A 24,821-nucleotide genomic window follows, 5' to 3' on the forward strand; every position below is an offset into this window, starting at 1 on the left:
TGGTTGATGGAGGATTAAAACTGGACCATGGACTGGCTCCTTTTTAACCTTATTACCTGGAACATTTCGCACTTTTTAAACCTGTTTTCTCTTCAACTTTCTTTTAAACTTCTTTTTTTTAACTTTTCATCTCATCTTAAGACACAAGCCCTGAATCACTCCGACCAATCAGCGAGCTCCGTTTGCAGTCCCATCCCTGACAGGCCACGCCCTTATTCCTGTGTGGGCCTTTCCGATTGGCTCTTCAGATGTTCCCTCTTCTTTGATTGGTCAATATGGCTGCAGGGGGTGGATCCCGGTACCTGCCGCTGCTGTAGAAGTCGGAACCGATCCCAGTTCGGTAGAAGCTGTACGGTTCAGGACATCATCATCCTGCTGCTGCTGCTGCTGCTGCTGTTTGTGTCGAGGACTTTTAAACTCACTAAGGTAGGGCTTTGTAACATGTACTGAAACTGTTCGTTCTGCAGAAGTGTAGAAACCTCGAACCCGGAAGTACGATGTGCTCGGCTGTCTTCGTCCTGCTAATTCCAGGTTAGCTTAGCTAAACTGGACCGGCTCCAGCTGGGATTAAATCCCGTCAGTTTGGAGGGGGGCTCGGATGTAGGACATGTTGTCAGGGCCTTAGCAAAGTTCTGTATGTTCCGTGCTATGTATTTCTTATTATATATATGTTATGAAGCTGTGCTCCATGTTGGTGGACTGACTGACTGACTGACTGTCTGTCTGACTGACTGTCTGACTGACTGACTGTCTGACTGACTGTCTGACTGACTGTCTGACTGACTGACTGACTGTCTGACTGACTGACTGACTGACTGACTGTCTGACTGACTGTCTGACTGACTGACTGACTGTCTGACTGACTGACTGACTGTCTGACTGTCTGACTGACTGACTGTCTGACTGTCTGACTGTCTGACTGACTGTCTGACTGACTGACTGACTGTCTGACTGACTGTCTGTCTGACTGACTGACTGACTGACTGACTGTCTGACTGACTGACTGACTGTCTGACTGACTGTCTGTCTGACTGACTGACTGACTGACTGTCTGACTGACTGTCTGACTGTCTGTCTGACTGACTGTCTGACTGACTGACTGACTGACTGTCTGACTGACTGACTGTCTGACTGTCTGACTGACTGTCTGACTGACTGACTGACTGTCTGACTGTCTGACTGACTGACTGTCTGACTGACTGTCTGACTGACTGTCTGACTGACTGACTGTCTGACTGACTGTCTGACTGTCTGACTGTCTGACTGTCTGACTGTCTGACTGACTGTCTGACTGACTGTCTGACTGACTGACTGACTGTCTGACTGACTGTCTGACTGTCTGACTGACTGACTGACTGACTGTCTGACTGACTGTCTGACTGTCTGACTGACTGACTGACTGTCTGACTGTCTGTCTGACTGACTGACTGACTGACTGTCTGACTGTCTGACTGTCTGACTGTCTGACTGTCTGACTGACTGTCTGACTGACTGTCTGACTGACTGACTGACTGTCTGACTGACTGTCTGACTGACTGTCTGACTGACTGACTGACTGACTGTCTGACTGTCTGACTGACTGTCTGACTGACTGTCTGACTGACTGACTGTCTGACTGACTGACTGTCTGACTGACTGTCTGACTGACTGACTGTCTGACTGACTGACTGACTGACTGACTGTCTGACTGACTGACTGACTGACTGTCTGACTGTCTGACTGACTGACTGACTGACTGTCTGACTGACTGACTGTCTGACTGACTGTCTGACTGACTGACTGTCTGACTGACTGACTGACTGACTGTCTGACTGACTGACTGACTGACTGACTGTCTGACTGACTGACTGTCTGACTGTCTGACTGACTGACTGTCTGTCTGACTGACTGTCTGTCTGACTGACTGTCTGACTGACTGTCTGACTGACTGTCTGACTGACTGACTGACTGTCTCCTCCCCATCACACCATGATCACCCAGCCTGAACACTTAGTTCACTTTTCCTCCAGTCTACAAACTGTGAAGCTCCATTCAGTAAAAACCTGAATTACTCATGTATGTTCAGTTCATGGTTGTTTGGCTCATTAAACTCAGGTAAGAGGATTATGGAGTTAATCTGTTAGCAGTGCTGAGTCACTGGTCTGTCTCCTCCTGGTTCATGTTGTGAATGAATTCATTCATTCATTCATTCATTCAGGAACGTCTTCCACTAATTAACCAGTTTATAAGATGTTATAATTAGTGGAGACCACAGGTCTTCAGTTTGTTTAAACCACTGTCCAAAACCTGGACATCTTCATATTCTCACAATCAGAACATATTTCAAAAATAACAGAATACTGTGAATCTGTCACTGACTGATCATAAAACTCATCTGTCCCTCATTTAAATGTCTGATTGAGAATATAAACAGTGGGATGTTCCTTTATTAATAGTTAGTATCCATCTTTTAGAGTTCCCTGTTTTTCTTTGTCACACAAAACATATCTGCTGACGTCCACGTCTGGGTTCTAGGACACTCGTTTTCTGACATTTGGAAAAGGTCACAGGATTAATTGATGATGATGATGATGATGATGATAACCATGAATTTCCCTGCTGTCATCATTTATCAGCCCAATAATAGAATTAAGTTCAGCAGTGATTTTAACTGTGTCTGATGCGTTTTCTTCTGATCTTCTTTTCTGTATTTTACATGTGTGTCTACCACCAGGCTCTAAGATGGCTCAGAAGATCAAGGCAGGATCTGTGGTGGAGATGCAGGGAGATGAAATGACTCGAGTCATCTGGGAGCTCATCAAGGAGAAACTCATCTTCCCGTACCTGGAACTCGACCTGCACAGGTGAAGACACCCCAGTGTTAGGATCCCATTGTGTGTGGAGGCCGTTGTAGGTCAATGTGGTGTAAAGAAGTGTTCACAGCTCCTGTGGTAACTAGTTCTTCCTGCTGCTGCATGTAGATGAAGCTGGATAAAAAACCTGCAGTGCTGGGATTTCTAGTTTAGCTCGTTTGTACTTGTTTCTTCATGTTGAGAGTGAAAAGTTTTAGAACATTTAATGAGAAACTGGTGGTTGGGTTTGTTATAACTATGGATTGTTTCCATATCAAGTCTGTGTGGGTGAGATATTCACTGATCAATTAAAAATATGACTTCAGTAACTTATGTCTAATTAAACTCACAACCTGTGTACCTGTGGTTTGCTTAAAGAGGCCTTTATGGAAAAGGTGCTTTGATAGGATAGAAGATTAATTAGCAAACCTTTCAGTGACTCTTGTTCATTTAGAGTTTACACTGTCAGTGACGAAATCATCCGTTCGTCCATTTGACCTCCGTCCGGTTCTTATCTCTTGAATGGACTTTGTTTAGGACACGTTATTGTGTTTGTGTGAACAAAATGTCTAGTTCAAGTCATAAACCTGTAATTTCAGTGGAGTGTGGGCTGGGCGTCGTGTTTACAGATATAGTTTTGAAGTGTTTTCATCATTTGTTGTATTTTAAGTTTAGGATTTACTGCAGCTTAAACGTACACGTTGATAGACGTGTGGTGCAAGAACTGCTCTGTTGAAATAACAATTTCTCAATAAGGACGATTGGAAAATAAAGTGTAACTCCTGTTTTTTAATCTGTCTTCAGGATAGTTTAAAGAGTTTTAAATGAACACAGGCTACGGGCTAAAGGACAGGGTGCAGGTTTTCTGCATCAGGCTGTGGAATAAGTTGAAGAGGGCAGCCTTATCGTTAGAGCTCAACCAGCTTGTTTAAAGTCCTCTCCTCAGTGGTATGTTTCCAGTTAATCTTCAGTTGTTGGGCGTCATATTGTAGTGGCTGAGCATTAGGTTTTGGGGGAAGGGCAGAAGAAACTAGGTAAAAGGTCGTGGTTGTGTTCAAACAAAGCCAACGAGTGCACAAGGAAGTGCACGAGCTTGAGGGGAATGAAAAGCACAATGAGCTAAGTGTAGTTTTCAGGTCAAGTGTACTTCCTGCTGTCACTAGTTTGTTTCCTCAAGTGCAACAAATGAAGCAACTTTTCCACCAACGTCTGCAGAACATCATTGCACAGTTGATTCTGTTTCTGTCGGCTTTGTTTCACTCGACCTGCAGCTGTGAGGAACAGAGTGAGGGCAGTCGTCCGTGGACGAGGTGGAGCAGCAGCTCTCTTGATGTAAACACTGTTGGTTGTTGTCGTCATCTGAGATCTGGAGTGAATGAATGAGAGCAGTAGTTTCAGTTCTCCCTCCAGCTGGATGCATCTGCCACTGCTGCACTGCTCATTAATGTGATTCATGACCTTTGACACAATGATCATGTTTCACATCACAGCCATTAGACTTGAACATTTCCTCCTCAGCTTCTAGCGAACAGCAGCAGCACATGATCACTTTGCAGCGATGTACACTGAAGCATAAATAATCCCATCACTTCTCCACATAGACTGCTTTTGTTAAGTGTCTCACATGCTTCTGCTGTTGAGATTATCAAGGGTCTCCATGTCTGTTTTGTGGCCCCTACCATCCTTTCTTACGGCTCTGTTTACCGTCCCTCTTACAAGCTCACAAAGACACGTAGTTATGTATGTTAATCTTTTTCAATACTGACTGAAATATGTCTGTAGCATCAAAGTGTAAAGGAGTAGGAGCTGCCACATTTGTCTTTGTTCTGTTTGATCAGATATTTCCAGAATTAAATCAGAACTTTTACCGTAAACCTATCATTAGAATCAATATATACCCTAACTTCCTCTTAACCTTCTGTCTTCTTGCAAAGCTATGACCTCGGCATGGAGAACCGAGATGCAACAGAAGACAGGGTGACAGTGGAGGCAGCAGAGGCGGTCCGCCGTTACAACGTGGGCATCAAGTGCGCCACCATCACGCCGGATGAGAAGCGAGTGGAGGAGTTCAAACTTAAACAGATGTGGCGCTCGCCCAACGGCACCATCCGTAACATCCTGGGCGGCACGGTGTTCAGAGAGGCAATCATCTGCAAGAACATCCCCCGCCTGGTGTCCGGATGGATCAAACCCATCATCATTGGCAGGCATGCCCATGGAGACCAGGTACCCTGAGTGTGTCTGTGTTACTGTGTGTGAGTTAATGAGACACGTTGAGGTGAGAGAGATGAAGTGTTTCCTCACATCTAGTCTCTGTTCACTTGATGCTACAAAGTGGAGTGGAGAAAAGCTGATTAAATGGCTGAAAGATTCATGAACCACACTAACTGTTCATGTGCTCTGAAATATCCTGTCAGAAGTCTTAAGTAAAGTGAGAAAAACAAACCTACAGTATGAGGAGATGTTAGTGCTGGAAGAGCATCACAGCTTTCTGTATACGAGGCCCGTGCAGACCCCAGTCCACCACAACATTAAAACCACCGGGCTGTATTAATCATTTCCACTGAGCTTCTGTAACAGCACGGCCTGCTCTCACTCTGGAGGACACTCGGTTAATAATTATATTTCCTTAGACGTCCTTTGGACCACAACGTTGTGCTTCTCCAGCACAGACCAGTTGCTGCAACATCACAACGTTCAGTCGGAGCTCGACTTGTGGCTCTGTGCCAAAGTAAACAGTTCAACCCTTAGGTGAAGAGTCAGATGGCTGCTGTTGCATAATGTCGCGGGGATGTCAGAGGTGCATGATACACTCTGCTGACATGTCTCCTGACACCACTGGTGCTGCTGTTTATGGCTGTGTTGGTCGTTGTTCTCTGACTGTTGATCTAATTTTATAGGTGAGGGTTCATATATTTAAACAGTTGAATCCTCACATTTAAGGCAGCATTGGTAGAGCTGTGGTGGTTGTCTAAGAAACACTATCACCTATCACCTGTGTGGAAGCATAATGACACAATCACTGCTGTGCAGGAAAAATAGTTGAATCAGTTGAATTTTCTGCATCATAATGTGGCATCATCACAGTGCAAACGAATATTCCTGGTGTAAAATCCCATGGTTGAGTATCACAGACCTATCTGCTGTTTGTCCAAATGAAATTCCCAGATCAAATTTCGCCGTTTCACTGGTACTGTACATAAAACAACACAGTGTTCTAACACAGGACAGATGTCTGTGTGATTCCAGCTTTAACCTTTCGTCTTTGTCAATGTTCTGCCCACAGTACAAAGCCACAGACTTTGTGGTGCCTGGTCCTGGGAAAGTGGAGATGACTTATACGCCCACAAATGGAGAGCCAGTTAAATATCTCGTTCATGAGTTTGAGGGTAAGAACTGATCCAGGCTGATGAACAGTCACTGCAGCACAAGTCAAACCTCTGCTAATTCAAGCCAGGTAGTGAAGTGGGTCATACAAGACTCTGCACCACTTGTATTGTCAGACATTATCTCATGTGTGCAAATATACAGAGAATATCTTAAAGTAAAGATGTAACGTACCATAACGTGGGTTTCTAACAGTGGCAGCCAGAGACTTAAGGATGGAAATCTGTATAATAACAACCAGCATCAGTGACTTCTGTTCTTTTTAAGGCTGCTGTCAGTGTTTGTTAAAGTTCAATGAGATTTGAAAACTTCACTCGTATCTGTGTGATGCTGTCACACATTGTTTGATTCCTTTCGTGTATGTGTCCAGGCACAGGTGGTGTAGCCTTGGGGATGTACAATACAGACAAGTCCATCAGAGACTTTGCCCACAGCTCCTTCCAGATGGCTCTGTCTAAAGCCTGGCCTCTCTACCTCAGCACCAAGAACACTATTCTGAAGAAGTACGATGGTCGCTTCAAAGACATCTTCCAGGAGATCTACGAGAAGTAAGGGTGAACGCCTCTGTGCACTTTCTGTCTTATTACAGATGTTGATCACAACTTAACCACACTGTTGTTTCCCAGAGAATACCGCGCCCAGTTTGAGGCCAAAGGCATCTGGTATGAGCACCGTCTGATAGATGACATGGTGGCCCAGGCCATGAAGTCTGAGGGAGGCTTCATCTGGGCCTGCAAGAACTACGATGGAGACGTACAGTCTGACTCTGTAGCACAAGGTTGGATATGTGAACAGCTACAGTAGAAAAGTTTTACAACATAGTGGTTCATAGACTTCTAAATGCTAACGTGGTCTGTGTGTGGCGCTCCTTCAGGCTACGGCTCCCTGGGTTTGATGACCAGTGTGCTGATCTGTCCTGATGGACGCACAGTGGAGTCTGAGGCCGCCCACGGCACAGTGACCCGCCACTACAGACAACACCAGAAGGGACAGGAGACCTCCACCAATCCCATAGGTTTGAAAATGGTTCATTAAAAAACTAACATTCAGGGAATGTAATATGTAGATTCAATCACTAAAGCACTCATTACACTGTTCATGTGTTCGTTTCAGCCTCCATCTTTGCATGGACACGTGGTCTGCTCCACCGGGCAAAGCTGGACAACAATACAGAGCTGAGGGTGTTTTCTGAGGCACTGGAGGCGGTTTGCATCGAGACCATCGAGGCCGGCTTCATGACCAAGGATTTGGCTATCTGCATCAAAGGACTGCCGAAGTTAGTCTCTTCATGATCCTACAGGACTAGTTTATGGTTCAGTGCAGCGTTTCTGTCAGTATTACTATCGTAATAAAATAACTGGGACACACTGACTAATGACTCGGCTCAGATGCTGAAGTCGGCTAAATGCACCAAACTGATGCTGTTTATCATTGAGCTAGCTTCTCATCTTCAGCCAGTGCTGATGCTGCATCGTTTGTTTCAACTCTCACTTCTGATCATAAATTCTTTGAGTACCTTGTAACTTACAGTTCTTTACTCTTTAGCTCCCACATTAACATGAAGTGTAATCCGTCCTGTCTTCCTCTGTCTGCAGCGTGACACGTGCCGACTACTTGAACACCTTTGAGTTCCTGGACAAGCTGGCAGAGAACCTGAAGATGAAACTAAGCAGCCACCCCAAACTGTGATGTCACCTCTCAGCCTCCGCGGTTTAACACTGACACACACACACACACACTAACATTCACACATACTCACGCACACAGTTACTGGAGTTAGAACCTGAACACAGAGGTTTGTGTCCAGGACTCCGGCAGATTTATGGACTAACATTCCCTCACTGGACAACTGATCAAGCAGGACACCTTGTCCGGAAGGACGGGGACTAGAGGCTTCTGGTCGGTGTGCCAGTGAAAACACGATTCAAACATTAACAGTCTCCAGGAATGACGCTGGGCCAACGACCTGATGGCTCAGTGACCTTACTGTACTTGGTCCCCTGAAGTGTGTGTGGTACACGTCACTACTTCTCTTGTGACAGGGATCAGAATCAGTCTGAAGGAGCCTTCAGACCATCGCGGCCTTACTCGTTTTGTGTCAGGGTCACAGGTCCAGTTGATTCTGGTCTTCTCCTACAGTACATGTTGTAATGTTGATACCTCACATCGTATGTTTTAGTGCCAGCTCCAGCACCGTCAGCCTGTACTTCACTAATGAAACCACACAAGCACACAAACCATGAATTTCTACTGTTATTCATTGTGAAACACGTAATATATGGACCAACGGTGTCATTAATTTAAATTACATGAAGGTTCTGACTCTTCTTACAACAGCATTAAGACTCCGATCTGCTTCTTTTACATCCTGTTCTCTTCTTCAGGTGGTAGATGTATTTATCTGTCTTTGTTTTGTGTGTGTGTGTAACATCTGGTATGTGCTTATGTCCTGTCAAAAATAAAATCCATCAAATTGTCCAGCTGCTGCTTTATAATCAGCACAATGCTTCGTCATTCCTGATACAAGAACTTCATGAATAAATTAATTTCTGAAGGATCATGGGTGTCATCTTTGGTGAGAGTTTGCATTAGAGTTGAATAAATTAGAACATTACCAATGCAGCCTCCTCCTATGATCGAGTGAGACAGTCGTCATGTTGAAAGTTCATTCGTTATTTTTACTATTGTGAATAAAACAAAGCTTTATTTGTACAGCACATTTCAAAACACACGGGTAATTCAAATCTGTTCACATGGAGAAAAAAGTATTAGAACAGCAAAAACACCATAATGTATTATAATTAGTTAATGATCATTTAAAAACAGACTTAAATATATATTTAATGCAGTTTTTATTCACTTGAAATCAACTCCTACTCTATAGTGTGCATGTATTTCTTTATATGTAGTTTTTTATTTTTGAGCAGCATCAAATGCTTGATGTCTCAGTATATTCGGAGATATGATGGATTCATTTTCTTTAATATCATGTGTTTACTCCAGATAACGTTCATAAAAACACACCACGCCTCCTCGTCCAGCAGGTGGCGTTATTGCATTGAAACCCTCGTCCTGTGATGTTCTAGAGAGGACAGGTTCTCAAGCTTTCTGGTTTCAGTCAGACTCCACTCCAGGACCTGTCAGTGTGTGGAGGATGGATCCTTACAGCCAGAGAAACCAGCTGAAGATCAGGGATCCTCGATCTGATGGGTCGGAACATGATCAAACCCAAAATCCGGACAGAAACGCAGCTGTCAGTGGGAACCCTCAGCAGACAGACAGGCAGCCTCCGCAGACAGACAGGCAGCCTCGGTAGTAAGTCAGCTTTAAGGTTTGACACAGAAACAGCTGGTGATGCTCTTTAAATGACAGCAGTAACCCTCTCCGAGCTCTGTGATCTGTTGACTTTCATTTATATTTGTGTTTTTATTTATAATAATTTATATATTTATATTAATGTTGGAGTTCTTAGTTTTTATTTTCACTTTCGTTTCACATGTTCAGAAACAGAAACTGTGCCTTCACTGTCCCTCGTAAATCCTAAGTCCTTGTTCCATGTAGGTCTACTAACGTTTCCTAAATTCTTTCCTCTATTTTTTATTTCATTCTGTTTCAGACAGATTAGCCCCAATGTAGTAGAACAAGTCAGTCACGGCTGTGTTTGCTTTGGGTTTGTGAAGAAAGAAAAGAAGACAACACAGTTCAATCTGTGTAGAAAAGTCAGGCTACTACAAAAGAAATGTACGACAGTGATAACTATTTGTCTGAGCAGTAAGAACTGAAGCAGCAAGAACATTGTTATAGTTTTATATTACCTTGCACTAAAGTGGGTTAACAGTTAAAGTACTTGTGATATATACAGCAACTGTTCTTGACTTGAAGAACTTGAACGCAACATCGTGCAAGATTGTTGTTACTGCACAGAGGAAGTATTTTACAAGTATGAAGTAAGAAGTACCTTCAAATCAGTAATACTAATAATGTGCTTAAATGAATAGGCTTGATTGTTTTAAAGCGTGAACTGAACCTCATCACACAGGACAGTTAATAAGAAGTAGGGCAGCATTTCTGTGTTTGTGATACTATGGTGCTGCTACACGTTTGCAGTACTCATTTAATTTAACTTGTTGAATTGTGATGTAACGTGCTTTATCTCTGTCTCATCTCCGTCTTCGTCTCAGCTCAGATGGATTCACCATGATCCCACCAAATGAATCTCGGAGAAGCGAAATGACAATGAGTAGGTGGAGGCTACTAGATCTTTGTATGTTTGGTTTTTCCTCAGGTTATTAAAAGTTTTGTTGTTGTAGATGCTCAGAAAGAAGAAGAAGCTTTTCAGAGGTGGAAAGAGACAAACAGAGTCACGTCTGTGCATGTGAATCCAGAGCGGCTGGGTAAACAGCACACAGTGCATCATTAACTCTGTTTGAACTGTTTACTTAATTTCACTCTAACTTATTTTGTCTAATCTGTTTTGTAATTCATCAAGGAGGTAATGTCTCGTTGGCTGAAGCAAGACAGAAGCAACTTACAAACTTACGTTGCTCCAAGCTGCAGAAGAAGGTACAGATTTACATTTACCACATTCATCCATTCAAATCAAACGCAGCTTTAAAAAGATTTGAATATTCTTTGATTTACAAAACAAGACATTTAAATTTGACATTAGTCTTTTGCAATTTGTGGAACATTACATACATATAGAATTTAAAACATAGTGAGAGTTTCTTTTCAGAATCACAAACATATGATGTGACCTGTTGCTTCCAGCTGAAACAGGATGAGCAGGAAAAGAAGAGGAAGCGAGAAGAGGAGGAGAAGATACAGAAGATGAGAGCCGAACAGAGGCAGAAGGTGAGAAGTTTAAACAGTAACGTGTAGTAACTTGTCACAGGCACTAAAATGCTGCTGTACAGCTGTCACCACGTCCTTCGTTAGAGTTTCTGTTGTCTTGGAAAACAAACCATTCTAACCTGTTTCGATTTCAGTCAGCTCAGTGATTTCCTGGATGTCCCAGAGTAGTTTCTGACAGAGCCCAGAGTCCTGTGTGGGACGTACTGCACAACATAGACATCAAACAATCCACAATAAAAAGATCTATGACTGATCTGAACACAGTTCTTAAAATGCTGCAATTAGAGCAACTGTCTTTTTTAAACCTCCCACATCCCACAGGTCAGCATAAAAAAATAAAATTAAAGTGTTTGCATTTTGTGTCCTTACTAAGGTAAAGTTAAACTGTAGTATTTATTTTACGTACAGACTATCTAAAACGCGTTAGTGTAAAGACACCATCCCAGCCGCAGCAAAACACTTTCAGGCTTCAATAATCACGCTGTGTGTATTTCCATTTTCTTCTCTGTGTATTTTGCCCACTTGTGTATGTTTATTAGTAAAATTCCCCTTTTAAACACAACTAAATGAGATATATTTAGAGGTTCTTCCCCCTTATTTACTGTACATACATGATAGTGGCAGTCGGATTATTAGAAAAGATATAATGGATAGATAATGGTGAAATAACAGCTCCCTGACACTGTCAACAAAAACATTTGCAGTGGATTAGATCTAATAAATTGGCCACAGCGTCAGACGTGCGATGACGACATTACATGAAGATAAATAAAGATTGAATGCTTCAGGCTCGACAGGAGTTTCTAGTGTATCACGTCACCTTTTGCTGCATGGAAATACTTTTCTTACTTCGAGAGACAATATGGTTCTTTACCTCTAGATGTCACTAGACACATGGATCAGCCCCAGCTTTTTGTGCCTGAGCAGAGTCTCACCCCACACACACCCGGCTCTAAAGCCGTGACTACCTGATTGATGATCTTGTGGGTTTTTTAGCCGCCAAAGACAGCTCCTCAGACATGTTGCTGCTTCATGTCTGGTCACTGCTCTTTGCCTAATAGTAATAATAATAGATGGCTTCAGCTAAATGGACAGGTGATTAATACCCAAGACCAAAGCAATATTCCACAGCCCTTTTCCTGTTGTGCTATGACCTCTGTGAAGCCAAAGGAATGTACTGGTAATCCAGCAAATAAGCAGATGCATGTGAAACTATAGACATGATCTAACTAGAGACTGGCAAAAACAACAGTCCATCCTGAACCATTTTGTGTGGGAGAACTGAAGATGCGGGGGCAGCATAAAACCAGACAGAGAAATATTAAGTGTTCAGACCACAGCTCATCCCTGCCGCTGGACTCTGTACTGTATTTACTGAAACTCAGAATTTGTACCCTGCAGGACAAACTGTAGCATCTCACCTGGGGTCAGGCTGCACGGATCCAAAGGTGTGACGTAGAAAATGAAATACAGTAAATCAGTGGATGGATGGGAGCTTCTCTAGCTCTTTATAGGGAACTGAGGTTTCAAGACTCATAGACATGTTATCATTTTGAAGAGCATGGTGACACACCACAGTCATCTGATACAGATAACAGCAGTGTTTTTACATAAATATAATAGATTCCACATCTTTTATTGTGTCTCTTCTAGTCTCCTCTTTATAATTACACTGCACCAGAGAACTGGTTATAGCTGTAATGTATATATGTTTCCTGCCTCCCACCCACTGATCACTGAGAAAAATCACTCACACATGTGGCTGGTGACACACGGCGGTGACTATGAATGTGTGACTCTTGGTTGTGATGCATTGCAGGCTGAACGCTTGAAGGAGAGGAACGAGCAGGAGGACCAGAGGAGGAAGGAGCAGCTGAGGCAGGATCACCTCAGGTCAGACCTGGATCAGGTTCACTTGGGTCTCATCACTGTGCTGTTTTTATATGCTGTGATGCGTCATTGATGTAGCATCAGGTGACACAATCTCCAGACCTTTACAAAGGAAGCGCCCAGTGTCTGATCCTCCACTGACCTATAATTCTCAATGGAGCTTCAGTGAGCTGCATTTTCTGCTGGCAGAAAAGGGAACAACACAACATATCAGTTGTAAATGTCAGGGGAAGTATGAAGACATGGAGCCAGCAGGTTCACCTCAGGTTGTCTGATCACTTATTCAAACTTGGCAGCAGATGTTGTACCTGTTTTTTCTAAAGTAAAAAAAACATTTCCTGGGAGAGCATCAGTCCATAAATATGATTGGCATGAAGCTGACAGAAAAACACAGCAGCAGCAGTTAATGCTGCGAACATGCTGATTTTTAGCAGGTACAACGTGCGTCTTGTCTTAATCTGAGTGTTTGCTGCTCATATTGATCTAAAATAGATGTTTTAGTATGAACCAAAGTGGATGCAACAATGATTTATAGGAGCATTTAGTCCCTAGTGTGGGTCGAACTGCAGAACCCTGAATCCTACACTTCCTTTAAAGCAACTTGATAGAGTCTTTGTTAGATACTTCCTGTCTGTCTCCACACCCTCTGCTTCAACACAGACTCTCTCTGTAGGAAAGCTGAGACATGAGGACATTATATAACTGTTCTCACACTGAGTTTGTGTAGAATTAGTGGAATGCCTCTTTAAAATAGTCGGGGGATAGTGAATTGGATATACACATGGTAATGATTCCGAGTATCTGCTGTGTGTACAAGGTTTTCATAGCATATTGTCCAACAGTGCATCAGACCACCTCAAATCAATTACCCTGGGAGTCATGCTAGTCATGCATGTTATTGGAACATTATACATGGTTGGCTTTGGGGGAAGTTGCTTGTCTAGTAGCATCTCTGGCTTCCTTACAAGACAAACAAAACTAGGAGACAGCAGACCAATGTGTGAACCTCAAGAAACAATGAAGACATTTAGAAAGGCGGCTGAGGAGATCAGATGCCTGTGAACGGGAACGGCGGCGTCAGAGGGACAAACAAACTTGGCCGACCTTGGGAGCATCCCGAGCTTCAGAGTGTCTGTGGAGTAAACGAACGCTCCCATCATTATTTGTGTGTGCTTTCTTTTTCTTTTTGGGAACGACCAACTGAAAAACGTGTGTTTGTGTTTGTCGCAGGACGACTGACAGTTTTCTGCAGAGCCTCGAGAGGAGAGCTCCAGGTCCAGTGGTCTCTGGCTGCGCCCCACACACATCATCCAGGGTGAGCCAGCAACCACATGATGTGCACTTGTATGTGCTTTCACATGTTTTGTTTGTGTACGCGGCACACATCAGTGTGTGTGAGCAGACATGGGATATTCTTGAATGGTTGCTCTCAGGGTTCGGTGTCGAGCCTGTGGTAATTCACACTGATAGCTGTGCCTTTGTAAACTGTTTTCTGAGTAAATACTGTTGGGTGCGGAGTTTTCATTAAGCAGTATCCTCAGTAGGCCGGGTGGGGTGGGGAAGCTGACCCCCCACCCTCTGAGATTATCCCCCAGGCAGAGCCAAGCCACACAGCAGTTCTGTCAAGTGAAAGGAGTGAAAACAGAGAATACGGCCACTGCCTTTTCCTCTGTCCTCTCAACGCCGGTCCGTCCTTTCACTCTTTTGTTCTCTCCGCTTCCTCTTCTCTCTCCTCAGCCGCTCTTCCTCCCTCACTGTTTGGTTTTCCTGGGAGGAATCGAGTGGAGAGGCGAGCAGAGTTCAAGGGACTTCCCAGAGTTCACACTGAGCAGAGAGAGACACAACAGAGCAGAGCCGAGTGCAGCAACCTGTGCTGGTAACAGCACCTGGAGGAAGCTCACGCCTGCCAACATGCTTTGTCAGTACGGGGGGGGCAGTCACATGCTCTCGCTGTAAATCATTTTTTCAGGGGTAATTGTTGCTATAAATCCTGAAATCAATAGGTCCTAAATGTGAAGAGCTCTTAGCTATTTATAGCTCAGAAAACATTTATTAGGGAGTGTTGACAGCTTCTGTCGGAAAGTTAGACAAGTTGCTGCTAATGTCTGCTCTTCTCCACCCAGCCTGTCAGTGGAGGACAGAGTGAGCAGCAAACAGCCCGAGGACACGATGAGCCTACGTATTACAGTCTGTGGTGACGGGTTGTTGTGTTTCTCTCTCAGTTTGTCTTGTTTTCTTCAAATCGGGCGTCAGAGAGAACGGACGAGGGAGTGAGACGATTATGGCTCATATAGGCAGCAAGAGGTTAAACACACACACACACACACACACACACACACACACACAGGCTAAATAGATGAGAGTTCACCCCATGGTACACACTCTTCCCGCCCTCCCATCGTCTCCTCTCACCTCCCCCCTCCCGTCCTCTCGTCTCCCCATGTTGTGTCTCAAACTTTCCTCTCGGCACTTTCCATTGCTTCCCTTTCATTTTCTCTTCTCACCTTTTCACCTCTCTCCTCTCGTCTGACCTCGTCTCCCCTCATCCCCTTCCCTTCCCTTTCCTTCCTCTCCTCTCCCCTCCTCTGCTCTCCTCTCCTCGACTCTCCCAGGCTGCAGCTCTTGCAGATAGACGTCATAGATTAGCAGATGAAAGCTTGCGGCTTCGGAGCAGCAAAAGTCAAACATCTTGATGTGGTTCTGACCGGGACCCAGGGATCTGTTGTTCTTCCAGGGTTGGCTCCATAAGACAGATTGATCTCTCCTTTATATCCTGTATTTGTGGCTGTGTTTGTGTGCTGTGTGTACATGTGTGATGTGTGTGAGTGGAGACTTTATTTCAAGCTTTGATGGGAGCACAGAGAAGTACAGGTGGGCTGTGTGTGGTGCCATCCTAAACAATCAACTCCATAATCCCTTAGCTCTCCTGAATGAATGGAGAACAATGGAGGGTGAGTGTGTTTGTGGCTTTATTTCTTTATAAAAAGGAGCCAAAATATTGTGTTCTCAGCTACAGACTGACTGAAACTTTGTAAAATTAGTCCAGTGGTTATTGAAAGACAGGAAATTGAACTCACTGACTTTCTTCTTGTTTTCATGTGAATGTTTTTAGCTGCTCACGCCCTTAATGCAGCTCAACAGGACTGAAATCAGGTGTTTGACTCAGCCTGTCGGGGATATTCCAGCTCTTCACCCTGAAAACCTCTTTGGTTGGTTTGGCTGTGTGTTCAGGATTGTTGCCCTGCTGAACGATGACATGATTTTGATGATGAAATGAGTTTTGAAGTATCTGAGTTCTCACCATGTTCCTATATAACTCTGCATTTGTCACATTGCTTTTGTTGGCAGTAAAATAAATTCCAGTGCCATTCATTTCCAGGCCATATCATACCATAAGTACCACTAAGTCTGACAGATGAGGTGGTGCGTTGGGTAATGAGCTGTTCTTATTTTTCCTCTGCACACTTTCCTTTTTTCATTGAGCTTTGTTTCACAGCTCTCTCGGTTGTTTTTGAGAAATTCAACCTGGCCTTTCTGTTTTTGAGGTTTACCAGAGTTTTACATCTCATGCGAGAGAAGGAGGCTGTGGATCAGGAAGTAGAGGGGGTCATCCGCTAATAGCAGGTTCGGTGGTCGAACCCCAGCTTCTGTTCACATGTAAAAGTACTTTTAAGAAGGACACTGAACCCCGGGCAACCCCAACATATCACTGGTGTGTCCAGAATCTGAATGGAGATAATAAATAAACTCCTCTGGTGAAATTACAGGTCAAGTAATTTGTGCTTGTTGCCATATCTGTGGTGAACTCTTGTCCCGTCAACTGCTCAGTGGTCATTAAATCATTAAATCAAGTATTGGGTAGCTGATGGGAACGCTAAAGAGTTTGGTCATTGAAGAAAGCATCAAACAACTGCTATATGTTGAAGGATCTAAGTTATTACAATACATGAAAGACCCAATCGTGAACAGACGATGGATGGACATACGAGCTCACTTTGAGCAGAAGGGACTGATTATAAAAGGACACTATGTGCAGCAGTAACATGTAATAATGTGAACAATACAACAACATATTTGTGTGGATCATACTGTAGCCTGCACTTCCATTTAAAGCTTTTGCTTTAATAGCTTCGTTATCAGGAGTGCAGTGAGTCAGTTATGTATTTACAGCCTCTGAAATTGGCGTTTACTGTTAGTACTGATAAGATAATATTTAACTTCCTTCTCAGTTGCCCAGGTCCTGTTACGTTGTTTGCCACCTTTTCCTTCATGTGTGACTAAACTTTGGTTTGACTCATCTTCTCTATTTGTCAGAGCGAGGCCGTGGAGAGTAAACAGACAGACAAGCCAGAGAAAAGCGTGAGAGACGTACAGCTGGAACACAGGAAGTATGAACCTTTCTGTTTGAACACTGAACAACTGAATCTCAGACTTTGAAGTATGTAAAGCACATTTGATAAAAATAAGAACCAAAGAAACGGAGGTGTTAGATGAAGGAGTCAGTGGAAATAAAGAAAGTTTTAGGTAAACAGAAAGTACACATGCAAAAACAGACTCAACAAGATTAATCGTTTGTTTTGTTCGTCCATTTGGAATAAAACCAGAACCGACTGGCGGAGTTACTGAATGTGAAGTGGCTGTGAGCAGTTTACTGACCTCACTATATTTCACTGGGTATAGAAGTTTAAAAAGCTGTCAAACACATCTCAGTCTGTGCCATTTGGAGCCAAACAGCATGTAAAGTTATGAAGTACAATAAATAGACATTTTTTTGATTTATTAGATTTTATTATATTTTGACAGGGTGAACGCAGCTTTTCTGGAGAAACTCGAGGGTCGAGGCAGAGGGAGCGAGAACGGCGTAAAGATGGAAGGTGTTCAGGAGGCAGAGCGTCCCTGTTTGGCCTCGGAAGATTTTAGACAACGACTGAATATATCCACCGATCAACAAGTCCACCTCGCTCACCTGAAGCCAGATCCAGAACGGAGCTGCTCTGACGGGACAGAGAAAGCTGGTAAGCTGAGAATGGATGTGTGAATATCCCTCCGTCTGCTGTTTCTCACGCCTTTTTTAGTCTGGCTCAACGCTGGTTAACCAAACCTAAATCAGACGTGACAAGAGTTGCCCACCTCATCCTTTATGAGAGGACTGTGATTGTCTGTTTAGTCTGTGTTTAATCAAAGACTTTACATACTTCACAAATGTTATGTGTGGACAGGGAGGTATGCGTGGTATGCAGTGAGCCTGTAGTTCCTGGCATTTAAATCCTGCTGATACCTGTAGTATGTGGGAAATGTGTGTGTTTGTGTCTATATAGTAAGTGTGAGTAAGTATTTTCCTTCTTGGCACAAACCTTCACTAACTGTGTTTTAAGCGATTTATCAATGTGTGTGTGTGTTTGGAGACAGGACGCAGAACAGCACAGCGCTGGTCTATTAGGCTTCTGTCAGTCAAAGAGGAAAACTCTCTAGGATTACTGAATCCAGGCTAGACTGACTCTCAGCCTACAGCCAAACAGACACACCAAGAGGAACAGTCACACCCTTTAATAATTGGCCTGGACTGAAATACTAACTATGATACCTGGCTGGCTGCCATACACCTGTAAATACCTGCCACTCACAACACAAGAAAGAAAAACAACATGTTCATGTTCAAATCCCAAACAGTCATAAATCAGTCAACCAGTTAGAGAAGGAAACAGAACAGAAGGGTCCTGCACAAATGACACTGTCAAATGTGCACTAGGTTATGGTCCACGCTGGAGCGAGGTTTGGGCCGACATCCAGGACTTTCCCACCAGAGGCCGACATTCGAGTCCAGTGTGAAACTTTGTTTTAACCATGAGTATGACGTGTGTTTATTATTCTGATGACAATGGTTCCACAAGTGTGATTGGCTGTTTGAATGTTTCAGGATCAGAAACACTGGTTACCATTATAGAAATGGACACTCCCAACACATACGGTCTAATGCAATATAAAATGATTTGGTTCGATGACATTTATTCGGTCACGAGGAGCATAAAACTAAACCTTTAGCACGTCCCCAACCCCTGACTTGATGTTACTATACAAACTGAACTATCAGAACTGGTATTAGGGGACAAAAAGGTTGTAATTGTGGTTTTTAGTCTCATCCCAAAGCACAATATTCGAGCCATCCTCTGGTCCTCGCGCTGCCTCGCCATAGCCTTTCATTCTTGACTAAGTGCCTATCCGCCTACCCGAACACCAGCCACAGCAGTGCGATTTCGCCAATTCGAGGTTAAAGTTAAAATACCCAGAAACATTTCAAACACTATGTCCTGGCACTGCTGTTGTGGGCACAGTTCTACATGTTGGAATCCCACAACATCCTCAATCCACGTTAGGCTGCCTCCGTCAGCCCCAGTCTATATTTTACCAGCGTGCTGATCAGGACTTTCCATTCCGTCATTACCTGCCTACCCAGCCAGTATCCTGCCTGGTGGGGTGATGGCCTCTTTTCTCTGTCCCTACCCCCACCCATTTATGATTTTATGGACCCTGAACCAGTTTGTAGCAGGGAGAAGCAGCAGGAGTCAGATCCTGGATGGCGTGGGTTGGTGTAGGGACGAGTTGCCAACGTGGTCAAACAGAGGAGCTTTGAAGCTGCCAGATACAAATGACTTAAGAATCCCACTTCACTGTCTTATTTTTGTGCATTTCAACCGAATAGTTGAGGAAAGAGCGCTGTGGCCATTACCTCACTGTCGTTGGAGGCTGATAATACAAAACAAACTGTACTAGCTCAAAAAAACATAAATAAAGTGTGACGGTAAGACCTCAAAATGTTGTGTATGAGAATGAGAACAAGAGTTCTGTTCTTTACGTCATGACAATTACAGAACAACAGGGGCCGTCAGGACAAGAGTGAATCTGCGAACATGATGTCTTTCCTGTGTTTTTTCCAGACCCGGAGCCTGACTATGACTGGGCGCTGATGAAACTGATGAACAGCTTTCCAGACTACAACAAAGTCTTTCTAGATGACATCCTCCAGCAGTGCAGCGGCAACTACGAGGAGGCCTGCACGCTACTCCTCTGATCACCAAGTTGAATTTGATGTATCTGTAAAGGACGGTAGTTTACAGTAGTTTACCATCGTTACCTAGAGTACAGTACCTTGGTGGTGGCTTGATGGAATTGCCTTAAATGTATACCTCCTGAGCATTATGTGCTTCTTGTAGTCTGTTTCTGATTATGCTATTAATCATCGACTGTTTTGTATCTCCCTTCATGCAGTAGTGAGTCATGCCTGGTTTTTGCCCTGACATTGAGTTGAATTGATGTTCATTTTCACCAGTTTAGTCAAAGGTCATCGCCATGACTCACAGTCCTCTGATCATATTTGGGGCTCTTAATTAAATAAGTGTGTGCAGATGGAAGAAAACTTTACCCAAATACATGATGCATTTTGTTTGTTTTATAATCAAACTCGCATGTGATGTATCTATAGCAGGACTCTTCAGGAAAACCAAAGTTGCAAATTTCAGCTCATCATAATAGTTCGGGCAGAACTCAGCAGCCGAGTTTTTAGCTCTCGCTGTTTTTCTATTAAACGTTTCTCTTTCATCAGTGTGTAATATCAGCCCGGGTGGGGTTTCCAGGTGGGCAGCGGGCACAGAGCTGCTGTTGTATCAGTAAATACCATCATCTGCAACATCTCCGAGCTGGACAGCAGACGGGGTTATCACCTGACCGAGGAAACAAAGAACAAAGAGTGGGGCTCTCAACATGGGGGACTGGAAAACTCCCTTCTTCTAGTTCAGCATGAAATCATGCAAAGAGCATTTTACTGTGGTGTCATCCATCAAATATCTTCCCTGTGGAGATCAACAAGAAACCCAGTGTCAGTCTGGCAGTTCCGCACTCATCAAGTCCACTTATTCTAACAAACAAAGGCAGAAAGGGCTTGGTTACACATATTTCTAATGCATTATTTCATGGGTCTTTATTTCTTAGACCTGAAAACACCAATGAGTTGTATGATAATGATGACAAGGAAAATATGATGTTCTTTCCCGAACCTGTATTTGAACCAAAATAAATATTAATCCAGTCATTTATCAAAAACTTTATTATAGAAATATTGTGTGTGAAGGGATTTAACTTTACGTTCAGCTGACTCAGAATAAAACGCTAACAAAACAGCAAATAAAGAGATCCAGTAATTGTGTAGCCTCCATTTACCCTATAAAACTATATTACAGCATTTAGTCCAGGTAAATGCAGAGAAAATTGTTGAGAATATATGTGCATATAAAATAAATCTTCTTTCTCTCCAATGAGAAACTGATCTTGTTGTATTTATGGGAATATTTTTAAAGAAGTTCATTTTACAGTTTCTCACTGCTTCACAGTCAGTCAACAAACATGAGGCTGAGTGTTTGAACTTTTATCAAAGCCAGGCTACCTGTTGGCTTCTAGTCATTATTCTAAGGTAAGCTAATCATTCTGTGGCTCTAGCTTGATTCGCAAGACACACACACACACACACACACACACACACACACACACACGGAATAACTACTCAAATCCTTAAGTGAGAGTAGAAATCCTGTGTTACTGTACAAGTCAAATTACTACTCGTTTTACTTAAGTAAAATAATAATAATAAATCAGAATGTATTAGCTCATTATAATTTGCATTAAGATTCTGCTTCTGCAAAGTGACCAAATTATTCTAGTGAAGTAAAAGGAACAATATTTCCATCTGAACTGTAGTAAAGTATCAGTAAAGGTTACATTAAATACCTTTGTACAAGTAGAAGTACATTCAAATTGTACTTAAATGCCACCACTGAGAGCATACACGTACATACTAATGTTATTATCTACTCTGACTGAAAGAATATTTTAACCATAATCCCCAAAATGTCCAGCTTGGCGTCTTTATTAGTCCTTCATAATATCAGATTACATTATATTCTGTCTGTGTACCAGTTGGTAACAGTTCCAATAATTCTAGAAACCTCAAAAAAACAGAAAAGTTCTGTAATGCGATAATGTGATGTTATCATATGATGCAGCAGTTTGTGGTATGACATCCTAGAGGAACACATTTATTTGGGTTATAAAAGTTAAAATCTGGATTAATCGAACAAAGGGCTGAGGCTGGGTGGAGAATAATGAGGTTAGGTTAATGTGTTTTGCAAAAGTTCTGTGTGTATCACGATCAAGTGAATCAGAAAAACCTCAAACTGAACGGTCTGTGTGTGTAAAGTAAACAGGCCGAGAGGTGGGGACACACCACTGCTCCATCACCTAATCAATACAGTTCAATGACTGTCTGTGAGCTGATGAGACGCAGGTGGGGAAAGGTACAGTATCGCATGATGTCTCCTCCGGCTGTGTGGATCTCTGACAGGACACTTCATGCAGCCAACTTTGAAACAGCTCTGGGACCCAGAGCAGCAAATGTTCCAAGGAGCAGGTTGACTGAACATAAATTCCCCTCAAACGTGTAATGTGGACTGAAGTCAAGACTTGTTGTACTTAGTCTACCACATAACTCAGTCAACCTGCTTCTTGGGAAAGGTCCCGGACTTGTGTGCTTGATGTGGGTTGAGCAGGTTGTGATATTGTATAGAAGATTCATGAGAAGAAATTTGGGAAGTTGCTTTCTTTGTGTGTCTGCATTAGTCATTTGTTCTGACAGCTGAAAACAACTAAATCTAAATTAAGAGCCAAAGCAGTAGGTAGCGTGACTTATTGAGGGAGGGGGCTGTAGTCGTTGGACGGTCAACAAAGTGCGTCACACGTCAAGTTATTCGCACTTTTGAAAAATATCACGAGAAGCTCCGACCAGACCAGAAAGGTAATTAAGGAGAAAACTTCACTCAGCTGAAACTAGCTGGTGTCCAGTGAATGTTTCCTTTCAAGAGAGAAGTGAAGTGAAGGAGCCACATCTGGGCTCCTCTCTGCTCGTCTAGTTAGTGTGGTTGAAAAATCCTGTTCACACTCGAGCTGAATTGCAGGAATCGAGGTTTAAGATTAATCTGGCAGTCACAGAGCGAACTCTGGTTTCAGGACGCGATCTAGCCATTTCTTCACAGTGAAGAACGGACTTAAATTAGTGAACAGCAGGTTTGAGCTAATGTTGCACTTGGTTGGTGGCCGATGGCTGCAACATGCAGCTGGGATAATAATAATAACTGTACCTATCAGCTAAACCCCAAAAGGTAACTTTAACTCAATCAGCAAATCTCATTAAGATCAAAATCTCTTGCAAGAGAAAGTAAAAGCGACTTCTTTAACATAACATTTAGCCATTTTTCTTTTCATAGAAAATATTAATTAGAGCAGCTTTCATATGTTTTGCTGTTAAAATCTGTCCTGACCCACAGTAGACCCTGTAAAGGTGAACCCTCAATGCTCTAAATTCATCACTGTGTAGGTTTAATTACGTGTTCCTTTACACAGAGCCACACCTCCTTTGTCACAACTGGTCCTAAATTCACAGGTCACCCCAGTAAATACATGGTTTCATTCATCTTGTGTACAGTTTGTGTGAGAATCTCCTGCTGGGATTCAACACTGCATGTCCATGTTCTTGCTCAATGTTCTCCACTTGGGTACTTCCCAGCTTGACTGTTTTCACTGCTGACTAACCCAGACAACCAGAAACAGATCAGACTGAAGGAGGAATCTGAAGAAAATTAATAAATCTTTAGAGAAAAACAAAACTGTGCAAAAGGCCAAAAAGTCCCAAGTAAGAGACAGACATAAAGTTTGTTATCATGAGTCTGATAAACATTATGATGCAACCAGTCCTTCGTCTGAACTCCTAATTAAGTGTCCTCAGAGAGTTGATCAGCTCAGAAAATCCAGGTAGCTCAAATATTTCAGAAGTCTCCACATTAAAAGCGAAGCAACAGTTTTATCAATTACAGCAACAACAAATGAGTAAATGTAGCTGCCTCTGTGCAGCTCAGCTGTTGTAGTGAGGACTGACATTCCTATTGAGCATTGAGGTATGTTTCTGTTGCTTGTGGTGATCAAGAGTTCAGCTCTCTGTTTAGCTCTCCAGTTTGTAGCTTCACTGTGCTAGTTCACTCTCAAAGCATCATTTTCAACAATAGGTGACTGTCTTCAGTCTGCACAGTAAACTGCAGTAAACCAAAATTAGCTTTGAAACCGACCCCAACTTTTACACGACAGTCGTATACTACTAAACTGTCTCCGTTACATTGTGGATGCAATGCAATCTCAACCACAGTCCTGTTTGTGGTTTAGCCAAGAAAGCATGTTAGTTAAAGTCAGGGGAAATTTGTGGTTTGTGTTGCAAATCAACATATCTTTTTCTGTTTTAAACCAGGCCACGAGCCTCTCTGGTGTCAGGACGGAAGGACCCAAAAGCAAACACATGCAGGTGCAGAGAAGTCGGGTTAGGTGAGCTGAAAACTGAGAAACACAAGTTTTACAACAGGCATGAAGGGCTAAACAATCAGGAGGCACATGCAGAGCTGCCCGGTTTAAATAATGGAGAGAACTGATGAGGGAACTGGGAACAGGTGTGTGAGTGGGGTGGGACACTCAGGTGACAGGGAGCGGCGAGAAAGCTGTGGGACACCTGGTGGCTGGTTGAGGAAATTTCCAAAGAACAGCAAGGGCCTGAGAAATGACACTGAGGTTGACTGGTCCTCTGGGGAACCAGTGTTCCCAACAGGCAGCAGCCGAACAAAGTGAACTGGAATCATGACAAACTCAAACCAAGTGCTGTGAGTTTAATCACGCTGTAGTCACAACATGTGGATACTGTGCAGCTGCTTTGGTGGAAAACGTGTCAGTACTGGAATAAATCAAAAAATAAGTAAATTAATTAGTTTTTAAGTG

The 24,821-nt window shown here is 43.1% G+C and overlaps 2 protein-coding genes across 2 annotated transcripts; both read left to right on the top strand.

Annotated features, from left to right (window-relative positions):
* The first annotated feature begins 288 nt into the window (after positions 1-288).
* idh1 (isocitrate dehydrogenase (NADP(+)) 1) lies at positions 289-8,716 on the top strand. The gene is made up of 9 exons (XM_026375822.1): positions 289-426; positions 2,714-2,843; positions 4,766-5,057; positions 6,118-6,220; positions 6,589-6,766; positions 6,845-6,996; positions 7,093-7,233; positions 7,332-7,494; positions 7,814-8,716. The coding sequence occupies exons 2-9, from the start codon at positions 2,722-2,724 to the stop codon at positions 7,905-7,907; spliced, it is 1,245 nt and encodes a 414-aa protein (XP_026231607.1). The 5' UTR covers positions 289-426; positions 2,714-2,721; the 3' UTR covers positions 7,908-8,716.
* Positions 8,717-9,237: 521 nt separating this feature from the next.
* On the top strand, positions 9,238-21,048 carry epsti1 (epithelial stromal interaction 1). Its single transcript, XM_026375823.1, has 10 exons — positions 9,238-9,533; positions 10,400-10,458; positions 10,529-10,612; positions 10,708-10,781; positions 10,989-11,072; positions 12,892-12,965; positions 14,193-14,277; positions 17,277-17,350; positions 17,766-17,977; positions 19,898-21,048. The coding sequence occupies exons 1-10, from the start codon at positions 9,373-9,375 to the stop codon at positions 20,029-20,031; spliced, it is 1,041 nt and encodes a 346-aa protein (XP_026231608.1). The 5' UTR covers positions 9,238-9,372; the 3' UTR covers positions 20,032-21,048.
* Positions 21,049-24,821: the final 3,773 nt, after the last annotated feature.

The sequence above is a fragment of the Anabas testudineus genome, chromosome 21 (genome assembly GCF_900324465.2).
Source record: "Anabas testudineus chromosome 21, fAnaTes1.2, whole genome shotgun sequence".
In the NCBI taxonomy this organism is placed as follows: domain Eukaryota; kingdom Metazoa; phylum Chordata; class Actinopteri; order Anabantiformes; family Anabantidae; genus Anabas; species Anabas testudineus.

Excerpts from the sequence above, each read along its gene's own strand:
- idh1 (XM_026375822.1), top strand. The coding sequence starts at position 2,722 with ATGGCTCAGAAGATCAAGGCAGGATCTGTGGTGGAGATGCAGGGAGAT. Across the intron at positions 5,058-6,117 it reads GGCATGCCCATGGAGACCAG|TACAAAGCCACAGACTTTGT; the intron begins GTACCCTGAGTG and ends TTCTGCCCACAG. Across the intron at positions 6,767-6,844 it reads TTCCAGGAGATCTACGAGAA|AGAATACCGCGCCCAGTTTG; the intron begins GTAAGGGTGAAC and ends GTTGTTTCCCAG.
- epsti1 (XM_026375823.1), top strand. The coding sequence starts at position 9,373 with ATGGATCCTTACAGCCAGAGAAACCAGCTGAAGATCAGGGATCCTCGA. Across the intron at positions 10,782-10,988 it reads GCTCCAAGCTGCAGAAGAAG|CTGAAACAGGATGAGCAGGA; the intron begins GTACAGATTTAC and ends TGTTGCTTCCAG. Across the intron at positions 17,978-19,897 it reads TGACGGGACAGAGAAAGCTG|ACCCGGAGCCTGACTATGAC; the intron begins GTAAGCTGAGAA and ends TGTTTTTTCCAG.